Genomic DNA, 20997 nt, shown 5'->3' on the forward strand with positions numbered 1-20997 from the left:
TTCTCAGATGCAGGCACCAGAGTCGTGGAAGGAAGCTTATACAGTAGTGCCCCGCAAGACGAATGCCTCGCAAGATGGAAAACCCGCTAGACGAAAGGGTTTTCCGTTTTGGAGGTGCTTCGCAGGACGAATTTGCTATGGGCTTGCTTCGCAAGACGAAAATGTATTGCAATTCCTGGGGGTTTTTTTTCGCTCCCCACCCCCTTTTTCTAAGGCACTAAGCTGCTAATAGCCTTTTAGCAGCTAATCCGCTAATCCCTTAAGCCTTTAATAGCCGCTAATAGCCGCTAAACCGCTAATAGCGCTAATCCGCTAATAGGGTTGCTTCGCAAGACAAAAAAACCGCTAGACGAAGAGACTCGCGGAACGGATTCTTTTCGTCTTGCGAGGCACCACTGTATTACACTTATACCGAAAACAGAGATTGAAAAGACACAGCTTAAGAACTACCGCCCTATATTGCTTCTTAATGTGGATTACAAAATTTTCGGAGATATTTTGGCCAAAATATTAAAAAAGGTGTTAGTAGAAGAAATTCATAAAGACCAAGCGGGCTTTCTCCTGGGCAGACATTTGTCTGACAACACGAGGAATATAATTAATATTTTAGAAAAATTGGCCGAAATATTGGGAAATTTTCGAACAGGATGGAGACAGAATAAAATTACAGAGCTTTGAAAAATTGAAAAACAGAGTGAGAGATTGGCTCCATTATTATCAAATAATGGAGGCATACAATTTGGACAAAAAAGTTGGTTTCCAGGTGGAAAAATCAAAACTGGAAACAGAATTGTTAGATCCAAAGATTAAGAATTTGTCAAGAATGTATAATTTGCTGTTGAAATGGAACACTCAGGATGAAATGGTGAAATCAGCCATGATTAAATGGGCACAAGATGTTGGACATAACATAATGATGGCTGACTGGGAACAGTTATGGACCACACGTATGTAATGCCTTAAGAGAAAACCTAATGAAAATGATTTATAGGTGGTACATGACACCAGTCAAGCTTGAAAAAAATTATCATCTGCCTGACAATAAATGTTGGAAATGTAAAGAGATTGAAGGTACATTCTTTCACCTAAAGAAGGACAGAACTTTCTTTATGTATGCAACAACAGCAGCAAGAATACTTATCACGAAGTATTGGAAGACACAAGATCTACCCACCCGGGAAGAATGGCAGATGAAGTTGATGGACTACATGGAACTGGCGGAAATGACTGGCAGAATCCGAGACCAGGGAGAGGAGTCGGTGGAAGAAGACTGGAAAAAGTTTAAAGATTATTTACAGAAATACTGCAAAATTAATGAATGTTAAAATGTTGGAATGAAGTTATATGGCTTTAGTAGAAATGTTATAAGGATTTAAGTATAAATAGATTAATGGAATTTTAAAGGTAAAATAAGGTTAGAATGTGTTAAGATAATTATACGACAGATAACAGAGGAAGATGGAAAGGAATTGCTGAAACATTTGACAGAAGTGGAATACAAAAAGGGAGGTGTGAGGAGGTCGGTGAAATAAGTGAATGAAAGATAAGATATTGAAATTGTTTGAGTGTTTTAAATTGTTTTTGTTTGGTTTTGTTAGTTTAATGTGTTTAGTGTTATGTAGTGTTTTTATATTGTATTGTATTTTTTTTTGTTTGGTTTTGTAGTGTTTAAATTGTTCAAAAAGCAATAAATATTATAATAATAAAAAAAATGAAAGTTCTCAGATGCAGTTCATTTTCTCATCAATCAGTGCACAATGTTCAATGAAAACACAGCGGAACATTTTGGCATGCCATTAGTAAAAACTCTTGCCTGATTTTTAATGGGCTTTAAATTTCATTCTGCTTCCCCCCACCCCCCGGTAACAGCTTTGTTCTGTTTCAACCATTTTTTTTATCCATATTGTTGTTTTTAATATTGTATATATTTTATAATTTTATTCACTAGTTGGGCAGAAAGGTGATTAATCACTGCTGCTGCAACTACAACAACTAATAAGAATAATAAAAAATTGTTTTCACATGAAAAAATTGTAGCTTAAACTAACTTGTTCGCACACAATAAACTCTGATGGTGAAAGCTTATACAGTGGTACCTTGGGTTAAGAACTTAATTCGTTCTGGAGGTCTGTTCTTAACCTGAAACTGTTCTTAACCTGAAGCACCACTTTAGCTAATGGGGCCTCCTGCTGCCTCCGCACCACCGTCGTGCGATTTCTGTTCTCATCCTGAAGCAAAGTTCTTAACCTAAGGTAATATTTCTGGGTTAGTTCTGGGTCTGTAACCTGAAGTGTATGTAACCTGAAGTGTCTGTAACCCGAGGTACCACTGTATTAGCATTTGCCAACCTGTTCCGGACTGCAAGCGACTCCCCGGTTATGTGGGGGGGTTAAATTCCGGCGCCCCACAAGCAAAAGTGAAAATCACATAAATGCCCTCTCTACCATACTCTCTCTTCAAAATACTCCTCTCCAAAAATCAAAAATACTGTACCAAAAATATACACAACTAGTATTGAAGCTCTGGGGCTGACAAGAGGCTGCAGGACAGGCAGAAAAGTGTTGGCTGTGCTACCCCACATACCAGCTGTTAGCCAGGGAGGCTGAGCAGCCTAAACGAAGACCCGCTGCACCTCCAGTCTCCTCTCTGCCCTCACTGAAGTCCTCTTTGGGTTCCGGGGAGGGTTTCCTCGCAAGCCACAAGGACTCTCCAGCATTCTCCCTCCATTTCTGGGTATGAATTCAATGATTTACTTCTTTCCTGGCGCTGCACATATACACGGTCGCACACGTGTCGATCGCACACAAGTGGGTATGCTTCTATTTATTTATCAACTAGGGCCAGGGCCTTTTTAGTACTGGCCCCGACTTGGTGGAACTCTCTGTCACAAGAGACTAGGGCCCTGCGGGACTTGACATCTTTCCACAGCGCCGGCAAGACAGAGCTGTTCCACCTGGCCTTTGGTTTCGACTCAGTCTGACCCTTATCTTTCCCTCCCATTATGGTTTTGATCTATGGGCTACTTTTAAAATGAGGCTGCATTTAACCTGTATTTTAAATTGGTTTTTTCCCCCTATTACGTTCTACTGTAATTTTACTGGTGTTAGCCACCCTGAGCCCAGCTCTGGCCAGGGCAGGTGGGGTAAAAATAAAAATTATTATTATTATTATTACTACTACTACTACTACTACTTTTTACCTGCCTTTTCATGGAGGATAAGGCTATCCACAACTTCTAGTCACAATGGCTATGTTCTACCTCCCTGGTTGGAGGCAGTATGCCTCTGAATACCAGCTGCTAGGAATTGCAGGAGGGGAGGTGCTCTTAAACTTGAAACCTGCTTGCTGGCTTCCCATAATGGGCATTTGGTTGGCCACTGAGGGAACAGGATGCTAGGCCAGATGAGCCATTGGTCTGATTCAGCAGGCTTTTTATGTTGTTGCTGCTCTCCTCCCTCGCCTTTCATCATCAGGGTTAAATTGTCACAACAATTTAAAATGCAACAATAAAAACATTACAAAGCAAACTACAACCACAAGAACACAGTGACTCCTAAAATCTCTCTCAACTGGGAGGGCTTTGTTTTTGTTCTTATTTTTATTCTGTATTTTGTGCTTTTTTAATATTGTAATTTTATGTTGTCAGCTGCCCTGAGATCTATGGATGGAAGGCGGTATAGAAATGTAATAAATAAAAGAATAAATGAACATACAAGTTTCAAACAGCCAGGGTCTTAAAAGGTGCAACTTCAGCAAGGCTGTATCATGAAGGTGAAGGGAAGGGATTCAACAATTCTTGGGCTGCACAACCCTAAGCTTCATAATATGGCTATTATGACTAGTATCCATTGATAGACTTCTTTACCATAGATTTTTCTGAATCTCCTTTTAGAGGTATGTAAATTACTGTCCGCCATCACTCCTCGTGTTTCGTTTAGGCACACCACCATTCCACCCTGCCAATGCGCATAGATGCCAAACAGGAAAAGGATATTAACAAAACCTGTGAACATTTGAAAGCTAGAAATAGGTACGCAACGTGTGTGTTGGGGGAGAGTCAAAAATGGTGAGCGGGGTGGGAGAGGGAAAAAGGGAAAGAAGCTCTGCTGAAATGTATTTTTAAAAATGGGAGAAATGTTTGGAAATGCACATCAACAATATGGTAATTTTGCTAAAAATACAAGGGGAGGTTGGAAGGGAAATGGAACAGCGAGTTACTGTGGACCAGCTGTCGGGGGTGGGGGGGGGAGAGAGAGCAGAAAAGGAATATTATCTTCTCAAAACAGCTTCCTACACGATCTTTTGGGAGGATGGCAATCAAATAATCAGCTACGTATTAGTAGTAATTACATAGCACAACCTTGAAACTCTGAAATTGATTGTAGATTGTGGTTCCTCTCTGCACTGAATGATATGTTTCACTGTGGCACTGTATGCTGCAGCTTCACACTTTATTTTTTGTTTCATTTGTAAATTTATTTTATATTTTAGTTGTATTCATACCTACGTTTCTGCTAAATAACAATGGGCAGCTGTACTACTAACCTCATTTAACTGCAGGTTGTACAAATAAGTCCATTTGACTGAATGGCTGGGAATGATTCACCCATCTAAGATGTGATTTCTTGGCTTCGGTCTGATTCAAACCCAGGATCCGAGCTCATTTTCCATGGGACTCTCCCACCCCCCAGCCCGGCTGAGATTTAAAGGAAACTGCAGATTTCAGCAGATCTTTTTAATCCTTTTGAAATATGTCTAGTTAATTTGTACACACCAACACTGATTAACTAGAGGGAATTCATTGAACATCCTTTGCATAGCTACAGAGTTAATTGCTTCTTGTTCCAGCTTTTAGTCATTACTCACAAAAAGGCTGGCACTGCAGATCCAAATATGGCACCAAGTGCTCCAAGGAAGGTCAAGGAACAATGTTTGTTATCTTCAGGGCCATGCATCTTGAGTAAATAAAAATGGTGGCTGACCACCATGGATGGAAGTGGCTGCTGAGACCATATAACACTGGTCCTGAAAGATCTACATTGGTTCTCAGTACATTTCCAAGCACAATACAAAGTGTTGGTGCTGACCTTTAAAGCCCTAAATGGGCTCAGCCCAGTATACCTGAAGGAGCGTCTCCAACCCCATCGTTCAGTTCAGACACTGAGGTCCAGCACCAAGGGTCTTCTGGTGATTCCCTCCCTGCAAAAAATTAGCTTACAGGGAACCAGACAGAGGGCCTTCTTGGTAGTGGCACCCGCCCTGTGAAACGCCCTCCCATCAGAGGTCAAGGAAATAAACAACTATCTGACTTTTTGAAGACATCCGAAGGCAGCCCTGTTGAGGGAAGTTTTTAATGTTTTATGTTTCATTATATAAAAAGAAAAGAAAAGGTAGCAAGTTGCAAAAACAAACCCACAACCCATTTTTATCCACACACATTTGTGTGTCCTGCCCCATAAAAGGCTGCTTATACACATCTGCAAAAAAGTAATAAGAAATTATTGCCTAACAACATTTTTATTGCCTTCTTTATAGATTCATAGAACCATCCATGGTAGGGCATGCAAAGGAATGTGGAAAAGAGAGCGCAAAGTTGTGATATTTTCCTTGCAGATCACAAACAAGTGGGACCTGTGATAGAGTTTTGCAATGTGTTTCTGCTCAGAGCACCTCAGAAACTCCATTCCACACCCCATCTCAGTTTTCTATTTTTGTTTTCCAGCTGACGCCCAGCTTTCCACTGCTACCGAGCACAGTCATCCCTATGGGGGCTTTGTAGCAGGTAGATGTTTTTTGTACTTTCAGAAACCTTGGGGGTCCCCACTCAGCAAGCTGTTACCTCCCTCTTGTTCCCTAGCGGGCCAGATTCTGCCCCCAAACCACTATTATCTGACCGATGAAAGGGAACTTTTCAAGCGACACTTAAAAATGCAGCCTCGATTTTGATTTCTTGCTGCCAGCAAGCCTTTCCTACTGGAGACTTTTACATTCAGGAGGAGTCAGTGTCTGTTCTTTCTTCCCATCTATCTGGAGGCTGCCCAGGTTCTGGTGGGAAGGCTGAAAATATGCCCTCTCCCCCTTTTCCACACCCGCTGCCAGCTCAGACAATCCTCTGACCTCCCTTCGGAATCGGAGCAGCAAGCAACAGCCTGCGTCTCACAGACTGCCCATTGAAGACTCCTCTCTCTCACATTCCGCCCCGCATGTTTTTCTGAAGCAACAGTCCAAAAATAACCCAGGAGAAATAAAAACCACACATCTGAAAACTTGGCATTACAGAGAGAGAGAGGGAGGGAGAGAAAGAAACACATACACTTCAGTTCTGACGAAAACCCTGAACAGAGAAGGAGCTCGGAGCAACAGGGCAGTGGAAAATGGAACTTTACAATACAAAAAGGAGGAAAGGGAATCTTTTTCATTCAGGAACAAACTTCCCATTACACCAACCTTCACCAGCCTGGTCCCCTCCAGACGTTTTGAACTACAACTCCTGCCAGTCCCAGCCCTGAAACTGCCTATGTTACTAAGCATGGTTTGCCATCCCTGTTTCCTTAGCTCCAAAATCAGTTGCCCCAACACTTCTCTTACTCCCATCCACTTTCCCCCCTGCCCTGCAGTCTGAACCTCACAATACTGTTCATTGGAAGAACATAATAACATAGGAAGCTGCTTTATACCAAGTCAAATCACTGCTCCAGCTAGTTCAGTGTTGTCTACAGTGATTGGCAGGAATGGCTCTCCAGGGTCATTTTCCAGCCCACCTGGAGATGTTGCAGACTGAACCTGGAAACTTCTGCACCTAAAGTCTTCACCATGAAATTGTACCACGCTGTCCCCTGCAGCTGAAGATAAACATGGAACCACAAATATACTGTATTTGGCTCCCCCTTCAACTCCAGACAATCCGCTTGGTTGTATCAAGCATGAACATAGCAAACTGACATCAGTTAAGGAGTTGCTACCCGCTCCTTCACCAGACAGGCACTGTATTTTCTGGTTCTTGGTAAATTCACTTTCTCCCCCTTTTGCCTTCTCAAAATTTGCTCAGACTAGGTCAGCAGAGTTGCCATTCTTCAGAGTTCACCGCTTCAACATGCTGCGTAAAACACCATATATGCAAAGCACACAACACCCCTCCCCGACCCACCCCAAAATAAAATCCTGGGAACTGTAGTTTAGCCTTTCACAGAGCTACAATTCCCAGCACCCTTAGCAAACAACAGTTCCCATTATTCTTGGGGGGGGGGGGCATGTACTTTAAATGTATGATGTGTACACAGCCAAAATAAGTTATGTTCCCTTCCATAGGGGTGGGGATCAATCTGGTTTTGCATGCATGTAAATGCATACACACGAACATCACAGTGGATTTGCTTTTGCCCTACCACACTGTTTCATCCAAAGGTCAGATACCATTTTGGCAGAAGAAGTGATTGCAGAGTAAATGACTCCAGTGCAGACTACAAGGGGAAAGAGCAGAACCTTCTGGCAGCTTCTGACCATCTAAACAAAGCTGTGTAAACAAGCTTCCAATTCCTTCCTTGGGCAGTTCTACAACACAGCTGTTTTCCTGTGTCCATCTGCCTCTCATCACAACAGAGTTGTTACCCCCCCCCCCCCAATATCATCCAAAGCAACAACGTCATCCACTTTGAGAAACCAGGGCTGATTCTTCCTTATGGGCAAAAAATGTTATTCACAAAATAAACCCAAGAGCATGCAAATCCCAGCTGCTGGGCAGTACGACGTGTCTTCTCTCTGAATATATTAGCGCAGAAGAGAGGAACCATCTTTCAAGTCAGTGTGTGTGTGTCCGTACTCCATTTCACACGGCATGCGGTTTTCTTGTCAAAGAAAGCCAACAGTAGTATCTGTTTGGATAGTGAACAACTGCTATAGAAAACCTTGCTTAACAGTGGGGCAGTTGGGTGGTTTTAGACTCTGGACAATGGGTTGTATCCAAGAAATACTCAAAGTAGGCTGATTGGAATGATTATTTCCCATGGGTCTCCTCTGAGGAGAACTGACACTGGTTAGAACCTAGTGGTTGTCCAGGGATGGAGATGGAGGCAGCAGGGTTCATATGCAGGCTTGTTGGCCAGTCTGCCCGCAGTCTCCTCCTTTTGGAGGAGCTTGTGGGAAGTTGGCACCAGTCAAGAAGAGGGTGGCGGACAATCTACTTCCGGTAAGCTGAACAGACAACAAGGAATCCCTGCAGAGTGATTGCTGACCGTTGCTCCTTGGGTTAACTGCTTGCTCTTTGGACTTCCTGATAAAGCTATAACAGTGTTTTAAGAAGTCTATGAAAGGGAACAATTTGCCAGCAGATTTAATCAAAACAGACGTCTGCAAAGAGGAGATAACAGAAATGTATGACCAAAGCAAGCAGGAAGTCATTGAGGTTTCTGCCCAGAGAATAACTGATTGCTGGGCCACAGATTCACAGACTTTCATAGAATCATAGAATTGTGGAGTTGGAGGGGACCCAAAGAGTCATCTAGACCAACCCCCTGCAATGCAGGAATCACAGCTAGCGAATCCCTGGCCATCCAACCTCTGCTTAAAAACCTCCAATGAAGGAGAGTCCACCACCTTCCACCACACCCAGGACTGCAAGAATCAACTATTTCCAGGGTGGGGGAATCACACAAAAAAGCCAATGGGTCAGCTTACAAATATTGGATTATAACTCGTAACGCTGCTTGAATGGTGGAGAGATTCAACGGTGCTGCACTCCCTCTGTTTCTTCCCCAACAAAGGGCGTCCTTCAGGGCAACCTAGGCAGCCTCAGAGCAGTACCCAGACCTTAAGCCAGATTGTGATGGATAGAGAGAATCCACATCCTCACAAATGGGCCGTTCAGAGAGTGGTGATATAACATATTATTGAGTGAAATGGGAAGTCACAGAAAAATAAGAATTGTAATATATCGTGTTCCTAAGATGTATTATGTGAAAACCTAAATTATTATTATTATTATTATTTAAATAGAGAATCCGTATCCTCCAAGCATGCCTGTAGCTGGCCAGCCCTCACCCTCTTGAATTCTTACCCAGGATTAGGTTTGTAAATGCTTGAATGTGTGTCAAATCTGGTTCTCTATCTAAATGAACTTTAATATTCTTATCATTGCCAGGAGCATATTGCCTCTTGGCCCCTCTCCTCTCCAGCCTCCTTTTCTGCCGCTGATTCTGGACCTCTCTCTGCCACAGACTCTTCCTGCTAACTAAACCCTCTTGCCTCCTCAGCTTCTGACACCACCTCCTCCCCGTCTGCTCCCTCTTCTCTCTCCAACCACTCGGTGTCGTCCCACCACCAATCCCCTGGCTCTGAGCCTTCTTCCCTTGGGGGTTCCACAGCCGGTGCCTCCCATCACTCTTCTGCATCCAACCAGTCCATGACAAAATTCTTGTTAACTGATCATCTGTCTCAGCCTCTCCAACACTGAATCCATTATACCACTCTGCCACAACCACCATTTTGTGTTATGCCATGCTCCTGTGGCAGCCATTTTGTAACTCGCACCCACTGGCCAATGGAGGATGGCCATTCCTGTCACAGGGCAACATTTTGGGCCTTACCTCTGTCCACTTGCCATTGACTTCCATAAATAAGACACAGAAGGGGTCAGATTTAGAGGTGACATCTCTGTCCAGAAGATTTTGGCCACACACAGACAGTTCGACTTTGCAAACGCAGTACTGGGGCCCCACTGGCACGGAAGGGCTGGAGCTGGTTGTGTACGCCATCTGCTCAGGCAGCAACAATTCCCGACAATCTGCAAGGGTAGAAAGGTTTATTAGTACAAGGCGAGGGATGAAACTCATAAATTCCCCATAAAAAAGGCATTTGCTACAAGGAGAGGAGCCTTGCTGGTGCTTTGACCACCCATGTAACATAGTGGCCAAACACGTCAGCCAAGTTCTGAGTTCAAATGTCATATTAATCCTGTGTACTCACTCCCTTGCAGCTTCCCTCTTCTCAGCTTTAGCTGCCCTCCCCATTGCTTTTAGTTTTAACTTTGTTGTGTTTATGGTTAAGACTGCAACTTGTTACAACTTTATTCTTCCATCAAACTAACAGAGGTGTAGTTTTGGGTCTTTGCTTTATTTTCCTTACCGCTGAAAGCTCAAATTAATATCGCTTATGCTTAGCATCTTCATTGTGTCCCCAATTTGGGTCATTGTGAGAATGATACTGAAGTTTTGTTTTTTCTATAATTTCAGAAATTCAACATAAAGTGTAATAAAATATAAAACAAAATGAGGTGATGTGTCAAGATGCACATTGACGGAACTCAATTTCAAGTGAGGACCATAAGTCCCTTCAAACAAACATTTAAGACAGGTTTGCTCCAAATTGGTTTCCCTTGGCAAATGTATTTCACTGCTGTTCATTGATCTAGCGATGAGTTATTTCATTCAGTACAATGATATGGTGCCAAGTTAGATGTTGCTATTTATTGCTAATATGTTTTGCTGCTATTTCACTGCTTTTCGTATTGCTCTTAATTCACACATTGCTCTTAATTCCCTATTTCACTGCTTCTCTTATTGCTTCTATATTATTTTGAATATTTTTATTGGCTTGCTCTATTGCCATTTTTCTGTCTGCATGATGGAATCTATATGACAGATGCAGAGTCTTCCAGGGGCCACATGCCACTGGCAGGTGAGGTGAGAGAGAAACAGTGGCTGTGGCCAGAGGCAAAAGTGGCCAGAACAATGGGTGTGACTCTCACAATGACACAGGAGGACAAATGTGGCCCTCAAAGCATCTCTATCTGGCTCTCAGAACCTTCCCCAAGGCACCCCATCAATGGCTCCACACCTTCCTTGAGTGCTTTGTTCTAACTGGAACATGCCCCTGAACTGTGATAATGCCTCTTGTACACACACACACACACACACACACACAATGGGCTACGTGACCCTTTGGGTTCCTTCCAACTCTACAATTCTATAATGCAGTGGAGATAAATGTGTGTAGATGCAATTGGCTTTTGCACATTTGCAATGCAGCCAGCTGTACAAAGGTTAAGTCCCATCCTTGGCTCCTTCTTGTGCCCAGAAGGATCCTAATCCCTGGACTGAACAGACATTCCCGCCCTGGCTGTGCAGCTATCTGGACAAACAAGTGACCAACCCCAACTGACACGCTGCTTTCAACATCTCCGTTTCTGAAATAAGGGCCACCCAGGTGAACATCCTTGGAACTGCCACTCCCTCCAGCTCAAAACCTTCAGCATCCTCTGCCCAGTTCGGTGGACCACATCTGCTTCCCTATGGGAGAGCATTAAAACCTGATTCACAGCCCTCTCTTTTTTAATTCACAAAAGGCATGACTGCCCACGGATGACGGCTCTGCTGTCTCTTCCTGTGGGCAGCTGCTGACAGCTGTGCTCTTCATCCTGTTCAGGGTCAGCCATCTCTCCAAGCTCCTCCGGCCCCAGGCCCTTTCAGCTGCATCTCAATTTCTCCACCAACAGAGATGTCACATCTTCCTGACAGTTTCAAGTCCTGGGCAGAAGGTGGCAGGCCAGCCATGTCCATAAGAGAGGCAGAACAACATCAGCCAGGTTAGGAGGGAGGACTCAATCTGCAGAAAGACAGCTTGCTCTACAGTCACTGCTCCTGAATACAGAGGCATAGCAGCTGGCTGGGAAGAGCTCTGCACATGCTCAGGGGGCCCCTCTACTCCAAGTTGCTTGCAGATGCAGAGAGAATCAATGATACCAGCTACAGAATTAAGTACGTAACCAGAGGTAACACAGTAGTCTTTTGAATTTCTCTGAAGGACAGGCGGAAGAAATCTTGCAGCCCCTCGTGTGTCATGCTCAGGCAGTAATTGTAGTTGTTTAAATAAGGGTCAGGCTGTTAAAAAAATCTTTGTTGGCTTAGTTATGGATTAAGGGGTAGTCAATTGCACTGAAATGAAACTGCGTGTTAAGAAAAACAATAGTTCTGAAAGACAAAAAAAAGACATAAAGTGGCACCTCGGATTTACATTCGTTCTGGAGGTCCTTTCTTAACCCGAAACTGTTCTTAACCTGAGGTAACACTTTAGCTAATGCGGCCTCCCACTGCTGCTGCGCCGCCAGAGCACAATTTCTGTTCTTATCCTGAAGCAAAGTTCTTAACCTGAGGTACTATTTCTGGGTTAGCGGAGTCTGTAACCTGAAGCGTCTGTAACCCAAGGTACCACTGTACTTCGTTTTTGTAGGAAAGCATCCATACCTCATGTTCATCCCCGTCATGAAACCGAACCACAATTTCAAAAGGGTTTTGGGCAAACTAGGAGGAGTAGGCGAAAATCTACGATCCAAATCTTGCCCTAGCCACAGATTCCTTTCTAGGAGGTCTAAGAACAGTCACGTTTATTCCCAACTGCAACATGGAGTTAATACTATCCTGCCTTGCAGAACTGTCATAAAGATTAATAGCACAATCATATGAAGGGACGCGGGTGGCGCTGTGGGTAAAAGCCTCAGCACCTAGGGCTTGCCGATCGAAAGGTCGGCAGTTCGAATCCCCGTGGCGGGGTGCGCTCCCGTTGTTCGGTCCCAGCGCCTGCCAACCTAGCAGTTCGAAAACACTCCCGGGTGCAAGTAGATAAATAGGGACCGCTTACTAGCGGGAAGGTAAACGGCGTTTCCATGTGCGGCTCTGGCTCGCCAGAGCAGCAATGTCACGCTGGCCACGTGACCCGGAAGTGTCTCCGGACAGCGCTGGCCCCCAGCCTCTTCAGTGAGATGGGCGCACAACCCTAGAGTCTGTCAAGACTGGCCCGTACGGGCAGGGGTACCTTTACCTTTATGCATGTTTGCTCTGAAGTGTGTCTTACTGCACAGAGTGGAGCCTATGCTTCAGTAAGTATTTAGGACTGTAGTTTAAGATCATGTGTGTTAAGTGCTTTGAAACTGACTACATAAACACTAATATACATGAGATGGGTACTATCTCTGTTGTCTTTTCAGCACCTATTCAATACCTTCCTTTTTCAACAAACCTTTTGAGGGGAGATTTTTTTTATCCTCACTTGTATCTGTATTGGATTTGAAACTGTTTTTATATCTGAAATTGTTGTAATTGTTTTTATATATGATTTTTAATATCTGAAATTGTTTTATTTATTTTTGTTAAACTCCTTTGAGGTGTTTCACAGGAAGCAATTCATATTATATAAAAATAATAAAACACTAGAAATTAAATGGTGATGATGACACTAATTAAACACCATTATCTATTCACCCAGTGCTGCATTATCCTCCGATATTATTTTATAAACGTGCACATTTGTAAGTTTTTATATTTCCTGTTACATGACGGTTTCCAGTTACATTTACGATTACATTTTAACTTTGGGTGTTTATATTTTAATGTTTTAGTGGGATTGCTCTGTGGTATTTTTTGATGGCGGATGTTTTATTTTAATGCCTGTGTTTTGGTAGGCAGATTCTTCGTCTTAGCTGCTTGCATGAATTGGGTGTTTCCACATTAGTATAACTACAGCTCTGTTAGAGTAATGGACATCATTTTAATGATGCTATGGTTTCTATACTAGTAAACAAGCATTAAGCAGAAAACCACCCAGGAGGCTCAGAGCTATGCAGAACACTTAGGCTAAATGTGAGTGCCCAAGGAGGAGAGAGGGAGAGGTTGGAGGGAGGGGAATGGAAATCTATCACAACATAGGCCTCAGGCCCTATTATACCAATACTCAAGGCTTAATATCTTGAGCCTTAAGCCGTGCACATGCTATACCTTTAAAGCACATTCTTTCCCTCAAAGAATTCTGGGCACTGTAGTTTGTGAAGGGTTGCTGTGAATTGTAACTCTGTGAGGGGTAAACTATAGCAAACTTACTTTTAAAAGACATCTGAAGGCAGCCCTGTTTAGGGACGTTTTTAATGTTTGATGCTGTATTGTGTTTTTAATACTCGGTTGGAAGCTGCCCAGAGTGGCTGGGGAAACCCAGCTAGATGGGCGGGGTATAAATAATAAATTATTATTATTATTATTATTATTATTATTATTATTATTATGCCTATAATTCTTTGAGGGAAATAAGTTACTTCAAATGTGCTTTAAAGGTGTATACAGTGGTACCTCGGGTTAAGAACTTAATTTGTTCTGAAGGTCTGTTCTTAACCTGAAACTGTTCTTAACCTGAGGTACCACTTTAGCTAATGGGGCCTCCAGCTGCCACTGTGCGATTTCTGTTCTCATCCTGAAACAAAGTTCTTAACCTGAGGTACAATTTTTTGGGTCAGCGGAGTCTGTAACCTGAAGCATCTGTAACCTGAGGTACCACTGTATATAAGCAGACATTATGGTTATTTCATGTTAACTAATGTTTATTTGTTGCACTGCATACATGTTTTGAATTGTTATAATGCAAAATCAGTGGGGGTGTGCATGTGGAGAATGCACTTAAAGATCTAGGGCATAGGCAGCCTTAGAGTCCAGCCTCATGTTTTTCCATGGTGCAAGGTGTTTTGGTTTGTAAAGAGTGTGACTTGGAGCAAACAAAAACTAGCTATATAGGGAAGTCTACAGGAAGGGGGAAAGTCCTGAGGTCATAGACTTCAGGGTTATTAATCATCCACTTCCCTCCAATTTAGATAAACCTTCAGAACTCTGTTTTTACAGGCCTGTTAAAAAACCTTTAAAAAAGAGAGAGAGAATAAGTCCAGACTAGAATGAAGTGTTTCCACCTACCATTATTATTTTTTTAAATATACTTTTCACGCAACCAAAGCCTTAAAATAAGCAGGCTTGTTCTATTTATATCATTTTTCCACACCAAAACCAAATTCACAACGGCTGTGTTGGCCCTGAAGGGATAGACTAGGAGGGAAGAAAATGCAGGTTAGGTTCAAAGGCCCATCCACTGGGGAAGAAAGAAACTGAAGTAAATTAAACCTGTGTAAAGTTACGCCAGATCCAAACTCTGCTCAGGAGTGGGGCCACTGCTGGCTGAGATGGCCTAAGCCTGGCAGAGGGAAAACAACAACAACAACAATAATAATTTATTATTTAGATCCTGCCCATCTGGCTGCGTTTCCCCAGCCACTCTGGGCGGCTTTCAACAGAATATTAAAATACAATAATCTATTAAACATTAAAAGCTTCCCTAAACAGGGCTGCCTTCAGATGTCTTCTAAAAGTCTGGTAGTTGTTTTTCTTTTTGACATCTGATGGGAGGGCGTTCCACAGGGCGGGTGCCACTACCGAGAAGGCCCTCTGCCTGGTTCCCTGTAGCTTTGCTTCTCACAGTGAGGGAACCGCCAGAAGGCCCTCGGCGCTGGACCTCAGTGTCCGGGCAGAACAATGGGGGTGGAGACGCTCCTTCATGTATACTGGACCGAGGCAGTTTAGGGTTTTAAAGGTCAGCACCAACAAGCCCTTAAAATAGTGTTTAAGTTAGAATCATAGCACTGTAGAGTTGGCAGGAACCCCAACCCTGCTACTGTGCAGAAATCACAGCTGAATAATGCTATTGGCACACCTGCACATTCTGAGCATTTCTGTAAAAACAGATACTGACATCTTGGCATTTTAAAATCAAGCAAAGCACACAAGATAGGATAAACCTTCAGGCCCTATGCTCTTGCATCAGGCATCGGACCTGCAAGATGTACACCTGAAACACGACCCCACCCCTTGCTCTTGGAAGCCTTATAAGAAGCTGCTGCAGGGAAGGGACTGTGAGCAACATCTTGGGAGGGGTGTTCCTAGGGCTACGGTCAAACCGTGAAGCTCCCTTGTTATTTTTGCTAGAGGATGCTGCATGTTATTTATGTAATCTTGTTACATTTACAGCACTGAGATCTGTTTTTTTGTGTACTATTTGCTATTAATTTGCAAATCTTATTATGAAACAGTTACTATGTTATTGTCCTGCTGTTTTTGTGAAACTGTTGCTATGTTATTTTGCTGTGTTATTATGAAATTGCTTTCGTTTGCAATGTACTCCTGTTCTTTTGCTTTAAGCTGCTTGGAGCACAAATTTCTTTTCTGGAAAAGCGGCGTACAAATAAAATGAATGAATGGCTCAACCTGTACCTGCAGGATCAAGTACAGACTGCAGACATTTAGACACTGGCTGCAGAGGAGGCACATCCATAGCAGTTCACCCTTACACCAGGAGGGCGATAAGGTAGGCATGTTTCACTCCACAACAGCTCCATGAGTACAGCAGGAAACTAGCAAATCAGCCTGAACACTGATTGCTCCCAAGCTAGGAGGCCAGCTCCAAATATGGCTGAAACGGAATGTCCACTGGACTGGCCCAAAGTCATTTTTTCCAGTATGCAGGAGGCAGATTCCTAGATCCCTTTCTCTTTTTTCATCTACACTGTTCCATGCTATGCTTGTTACTTTTCCACTGGAATTCTGCACATTTCAGCAAGGTCTCCAGTGCCCACCAGACCCGTGGGTTTTGCACCAATACCCACACTCGCTCCTGCATCCATCTGCACTGGGTTTGCTCCAGGGTGCTCAAGGGGCACCCAGATTTCCAGGAGCAAGCCACAGGAAGCTTCTGCGCTGCTGCTCCTCCTTCATCATCTTTTTTTAACAACAAGGCAGAGTGTTTTCCCCATTCACAGCTTGACGGGTTCTCCAACTTGCACCTGGTTTTAATGACAGACTTGCAGCTTGCTGGTTTGCCCCTTGCCATTAGTCACGCACATGGCCCCAACCACCCCGCTGCTCTGATGGGAGAAAGATGAGCTCATTTTGTTACTTTATTTAATGTCCTTTCTCTGTAGGCACAGTGAGCCAAACTCTGAGGTGCACAAGGCCACTAAGGCTTTAAGCCTTGCAGCATTCTCCAGGGCCAGGCATGGCAAGCCATGAAGTTTCAAAAGCAGTTTGGGCTCTGTTGTTTGTGGATGGGGGGCAGAGGGAGAAAGAGAGGTCAGTTTTCAATGTCTGATGTTTTATTGTGGTTTTAATATTCTGTTGGGAGCCCCCCAGACTGGCTGGGGCAACCCAGTCAGAGGGGTGGCATATATATATAAGAAAATAATAATGATAATAATAAGCCTCCCTGGGCCATGCTAGCGTGAGACCATTTTGCACAAGGAACAAAAAACAGCCCCCTCCACAGGCAGCCCAGTGCTGCTATTTTTTTACTTCATTTGTGTTCTTTTTGAGTACTATGGAGAAATGCGACCAACCCCATCTGGAGTATATTCTCTGCAGCAACTGATTCAGTGACGCTTCACATGAAGGCCGGCTGTGGAAGTCTTGCTGGGTGCCTGCGAGTCCTCCAGGCACACTTAAAAATAGCTCTCTGGATGTACGCAGGGAAAACAGGAAGTGCAAAGTCAGACCATCTTCTCCATCAAACCCAGCAGTGCCTTCACCAGAAATGGGTGGGCCACATTTGCCCCTTGGGAAGTTTCTGGGGGCCACATGCTAGAGATGGGAAGGGCCAGAAGCAAAAATGCAGGGAGCAAAGTATAAATATTTTACCTTTGTACAGTAGGCTAATTTCAACACACACACCCCTCTATCCTAGTGGGGTTAGTCTGTCAGACTAGGACCTGGAAGAGGCCAGGGTTCAAATCCCCACTCAGCCATGAAGCTCATTGGGTGACCTTGGGCCAGTCACTGTCTCTCAGTCTAACCTATTTTACAGGGTTGTTTTGAGGATAAAATGAGAGAGCAGAGGAACCATGTACGTCACCTTGGTCTCCTTGGAGGAAAAAAGGTGGCATATAAATGCAATAAATAAATAACAGCATGTTCAGAGACTGAGGACACAATACAGCCAATAAAAACCCTCAAAGGCAGTGCATAGCAGGGTTGGTGAGAGGGTCATGGGCTGGGAAGAGGCAAGGCAGGGTGTGTGGGTCAGGGTGGGTCTTCAGGACTGGATAGAAAAGGCCAGGAAAGCCACACACATCCCCCCAGGCCTTTCACACCTCAGATCCACACACTGCCTGGCAGAGGCTCTCCAGAGTCTCAAGATGATGATCTATTCCTGCCATTCCCAAAGGGGGCAGGATCACCACTGGCAGGGGGGATTACCTAGGGGATGCTAAGTGGTGAGTTAAGACTGCTGCTAAGTGGCTTCAAGCCAGACCTTTGGAGACTGGCATCACTTCTTCAAGCCCAAACATCGCATGAAGCATTTACTTGAACAGTGACGTGTATTTACTAAACATGGCATCTAAGGTTCTTGCTAAACGACTAGCAGACTTTGAAAAGCTAGCATCACTGGATCAAGTTTATTAATTTTGTTGGACTGATTGAATGAAATAATGTTAATTGGATTTTGAATAAATATTGTGAAATTAATTTTTGCTTCTTTTGAATTTTATTGTGCCGTTATCTTCCTTAGTGGGTGGTGCAAACTGCTAGTGTGAATAATGTTTTTTATAGGGCGGGGTGGAAGGAGGATGAGTTTGTGGAATCAAGAAGGCAGGGGTGTGAAAAAGTTTGGGAACCACTTTTCTATCCTGCCAATTGATAGTGGGACTTTCTGCATACAAACACCTGCTCTCCTACTGAACTACCATCCCTCCTTATGAGTTACTTGTAGAATCAGGGAAGAAAGGACCTTGCCTGGGATATCAGCTCCACCCAATGCATGATGGAGAACAGCAACAATCAGGAAAAGATAGACAAAGCATTTTACAAGGACAGGAAGAAACACCACAGACAGAATAACTGCCACACACAGGAAGAACAAGGATATAGTCTGAGTGCCTCACTTGTAGTTCTATAAATCATTTAATGTGTCAACATGAATAGAAGTTATTAATATTGCAGTTGTTGTATAAGGGATTATTATTTTGACCGGAGTATAATTGAAATTAATAAGATTTTGGAATGCAGAAATAAAAAATCTAGCAAGCGGGTGGCCACGTAAATTATATAATTCGGTATTTGAACGATTGGTATTAGCAATTGTATTATAATTTGGTATTCTTATAATGAGGCTATTATTGGATTGTAATTGAAAATTAATAAAAATTATTGTAAAAAAGTAAGGACCTTGCCAATTTTGGTACTCTTCTTTTTCCAAGCTGACATTCAGTACACATATCTGCAACAATACGCTATTAAAATTATTTTAATGAAAAGTCTTCTGTATTTTATTGATTTTTTTTGTATGCTGTGTTGGCTAATGAAAACATTTTTGTAAGTAGTTGTTCCTAATAAAATGTTAGTTTCACCAATAAATTAATTCTTATGTACACTTCCCCCCTAACATAATGCATTTTGGTTATAGAAGTGCATTGCAAATTTAGATAAGCACAAATTGCAAAGGATGGCAGTGTCCTCATAGAATTGTAGGAAACCAGCAAGTAGGATTCAAACACTAGAGCACCCTACCACAGAATCAGAATAGCAGAATCACAAGACCATAGAGTTGGAAGGGACTACAAGGATCATTTAGTCCTAACCCCTGCAGTGCAGGAATTTTTCACCCATTGTGGGGCTCAAGCCCACGACTCTGAGTCTCACCCGCTACTGACTGAGCTATCCCAGCTTACTTAGCTTTCCAAAGCAACCCCGGCTTTATTGTTTTGGAAAACACACCTTTGCTAAATTCATCTTTAAATGGATATTAAATTGAATTTCTCCCTCATCCATAGTCCAGGCCAACAATATTCACCCTACCCAGCAGCACCTGCCAGGTGTGGGGCCAACACCAAACAAGTCCCAATTTTAAGGGCCTACAATCCTAACACAAAGGTGGCTTACTCATGGACTGCAGCTCCTATCAGCCTCAATGAGTATGGCCAATGGTCAGGGATGATGGGAGTTGTAGTCCAAAAACACATGGATGGATGCATGTTCCTCACTCTAGGTTTACAGCACGACTACGTACAGAACCCTGCGAGGGACAAAAAGGACTGAAGTTGTCAGGTGGCAAAGCACCCTGCTACCCTTCATATATTTTGGATACAAAACTCCCACCAGCCTCAGCTTTGCCAGCTGGGAATGATGGGAGTTGCAGTCTAAAAGATCTGGAGGCACCTGGATAGGAAAGGTCTACTCTGGTGGAACCAATGGTTAGACTCCATGTGAAGAAGCTTCATATACATGAGAGGAGTTAAGTTCCTACCAGTGGAGATTCTCTAGCAAGAATGAATTGATTTCAGTCACTAACTAGAGTGGATTCTCTATTACAGTGGTACCTTGCTTTACAACCATAATCCATTCCGGAGTCCGGCTGTGAACCAAAACAGGTTTTAACCCAAGGCGTGCTTTCACCAATGGGGCCTCCCCCCCCAAATGGGTTGTAATCCAAAAAAAGGGACACACAGTTCCGGGTTTGACGTGGTTGTAATCCAAAATGGTTGTAATCCAAAATGGTTGCAAACCAAGGTACCACTGTATCTTCCAGCAAAGATTTGTCATGTACCATGACATCAAGCAGGACTTTAGCCAGGGCCGTCTTACCCATAGGCACTACGGGTGCAGGACACCCGGGCATTGGGCTCTCAGGGGCACCAGGCCAAGAGTCCGGGGCCCGAGAGTTGAGTCCGGGGAAGAGCCCGCCCATCAGTCGGAGCACCGCGGTGGGCTCTTCTGCTGTGGACGGCTCTGCGCCTTGAGTTCAGGGGCGACCAAGCCAGCGAGACGCTGAGGCGGCCGGCCGGCCGGCTCCGCCCTCCTGCACGCCTGGGACTCGGCAACCTGGGGCGGGGGGGCGCCGGGTGAATCTTTTCACCCTGGCCCTGCATATGCTTAAGACAGCCCTGGCTTTAGCAATGCTGTTTCAAAGGGAAGGTGCACAGTTCTCCCAAGCAGTTTTCGAAAGCAGCTTAAATACCAAGCATTTTCCACACCATCCTCACCAGTGATAAAAACACAGATGCACCAACAAAAAATAACATCAAATTGCACAGCAGACTCACAGAAGAAGTTCCACAGTGTCTGCTTTGTAGAAAGACGAACCTGTAGACTTAACCAGGGATTAGAACTGAGTCCTTGGTGTCTGCCTCTGGGTGGAAGATATGAGGTGGGATTT

The 20997-nt window shown here is 43.7% G+C and overlaps 1 protein-coding gene and 1 long non-coding RNA gene across 3 annotated transcripts in view; one reads left to right on the forward strand and one right to left on the reverse strand.

Moving 5' to 3' along the window:
• CPNE2 (copine 2) overlaps window positions 1–20997 on the reverse strand; it is an 80201-nt gene that overhangs the window by 42952 nt on the left and 16252 nt on the right. Inside the window, exon 2 of the mRNA XM_083452918.1 lies at window positions 9582–9778. Coding sequence (XP_083309044.1) covers window positions 9582–9749 — 168 coding nt within the window. The 5' untranslated portion in view covers window positions 9750–9778. The remainder of the gene's footprint in view (window positions 1–9581; window positions 9779–20997) is intronic.
• Window positions 6662–19036, forward strand: LOC310683261. Of its 2 annotated transcripts, none has more exons than XR_014514333.1 (4): window positions 6662–7797; window positions 10227–10378; window positions 16006–16161; window positions 18556–19036. It is a non-coding gene; the product is annotated as an uncharacterized lncRNA (long non-coding RNA). The 2 variants fall into 2 exon arrangements; XR_014514334.1 differs by having other exon boundaries at window positions 10227–10347; window positions 15996–16161.

The sequence above is a fragment of the Podarcis tiliguerta genome (genome assembly GCF_965153285.1).
Source record: "Podarcis tiliguerta genome assembly, chromosome: 8".
Lineage (NCBI taxonomy): Eukaryota > Metazoa > Chordata > Lepidosauria > Squamata > Lacertidae > Podarcis > Podarcis tiliguerta.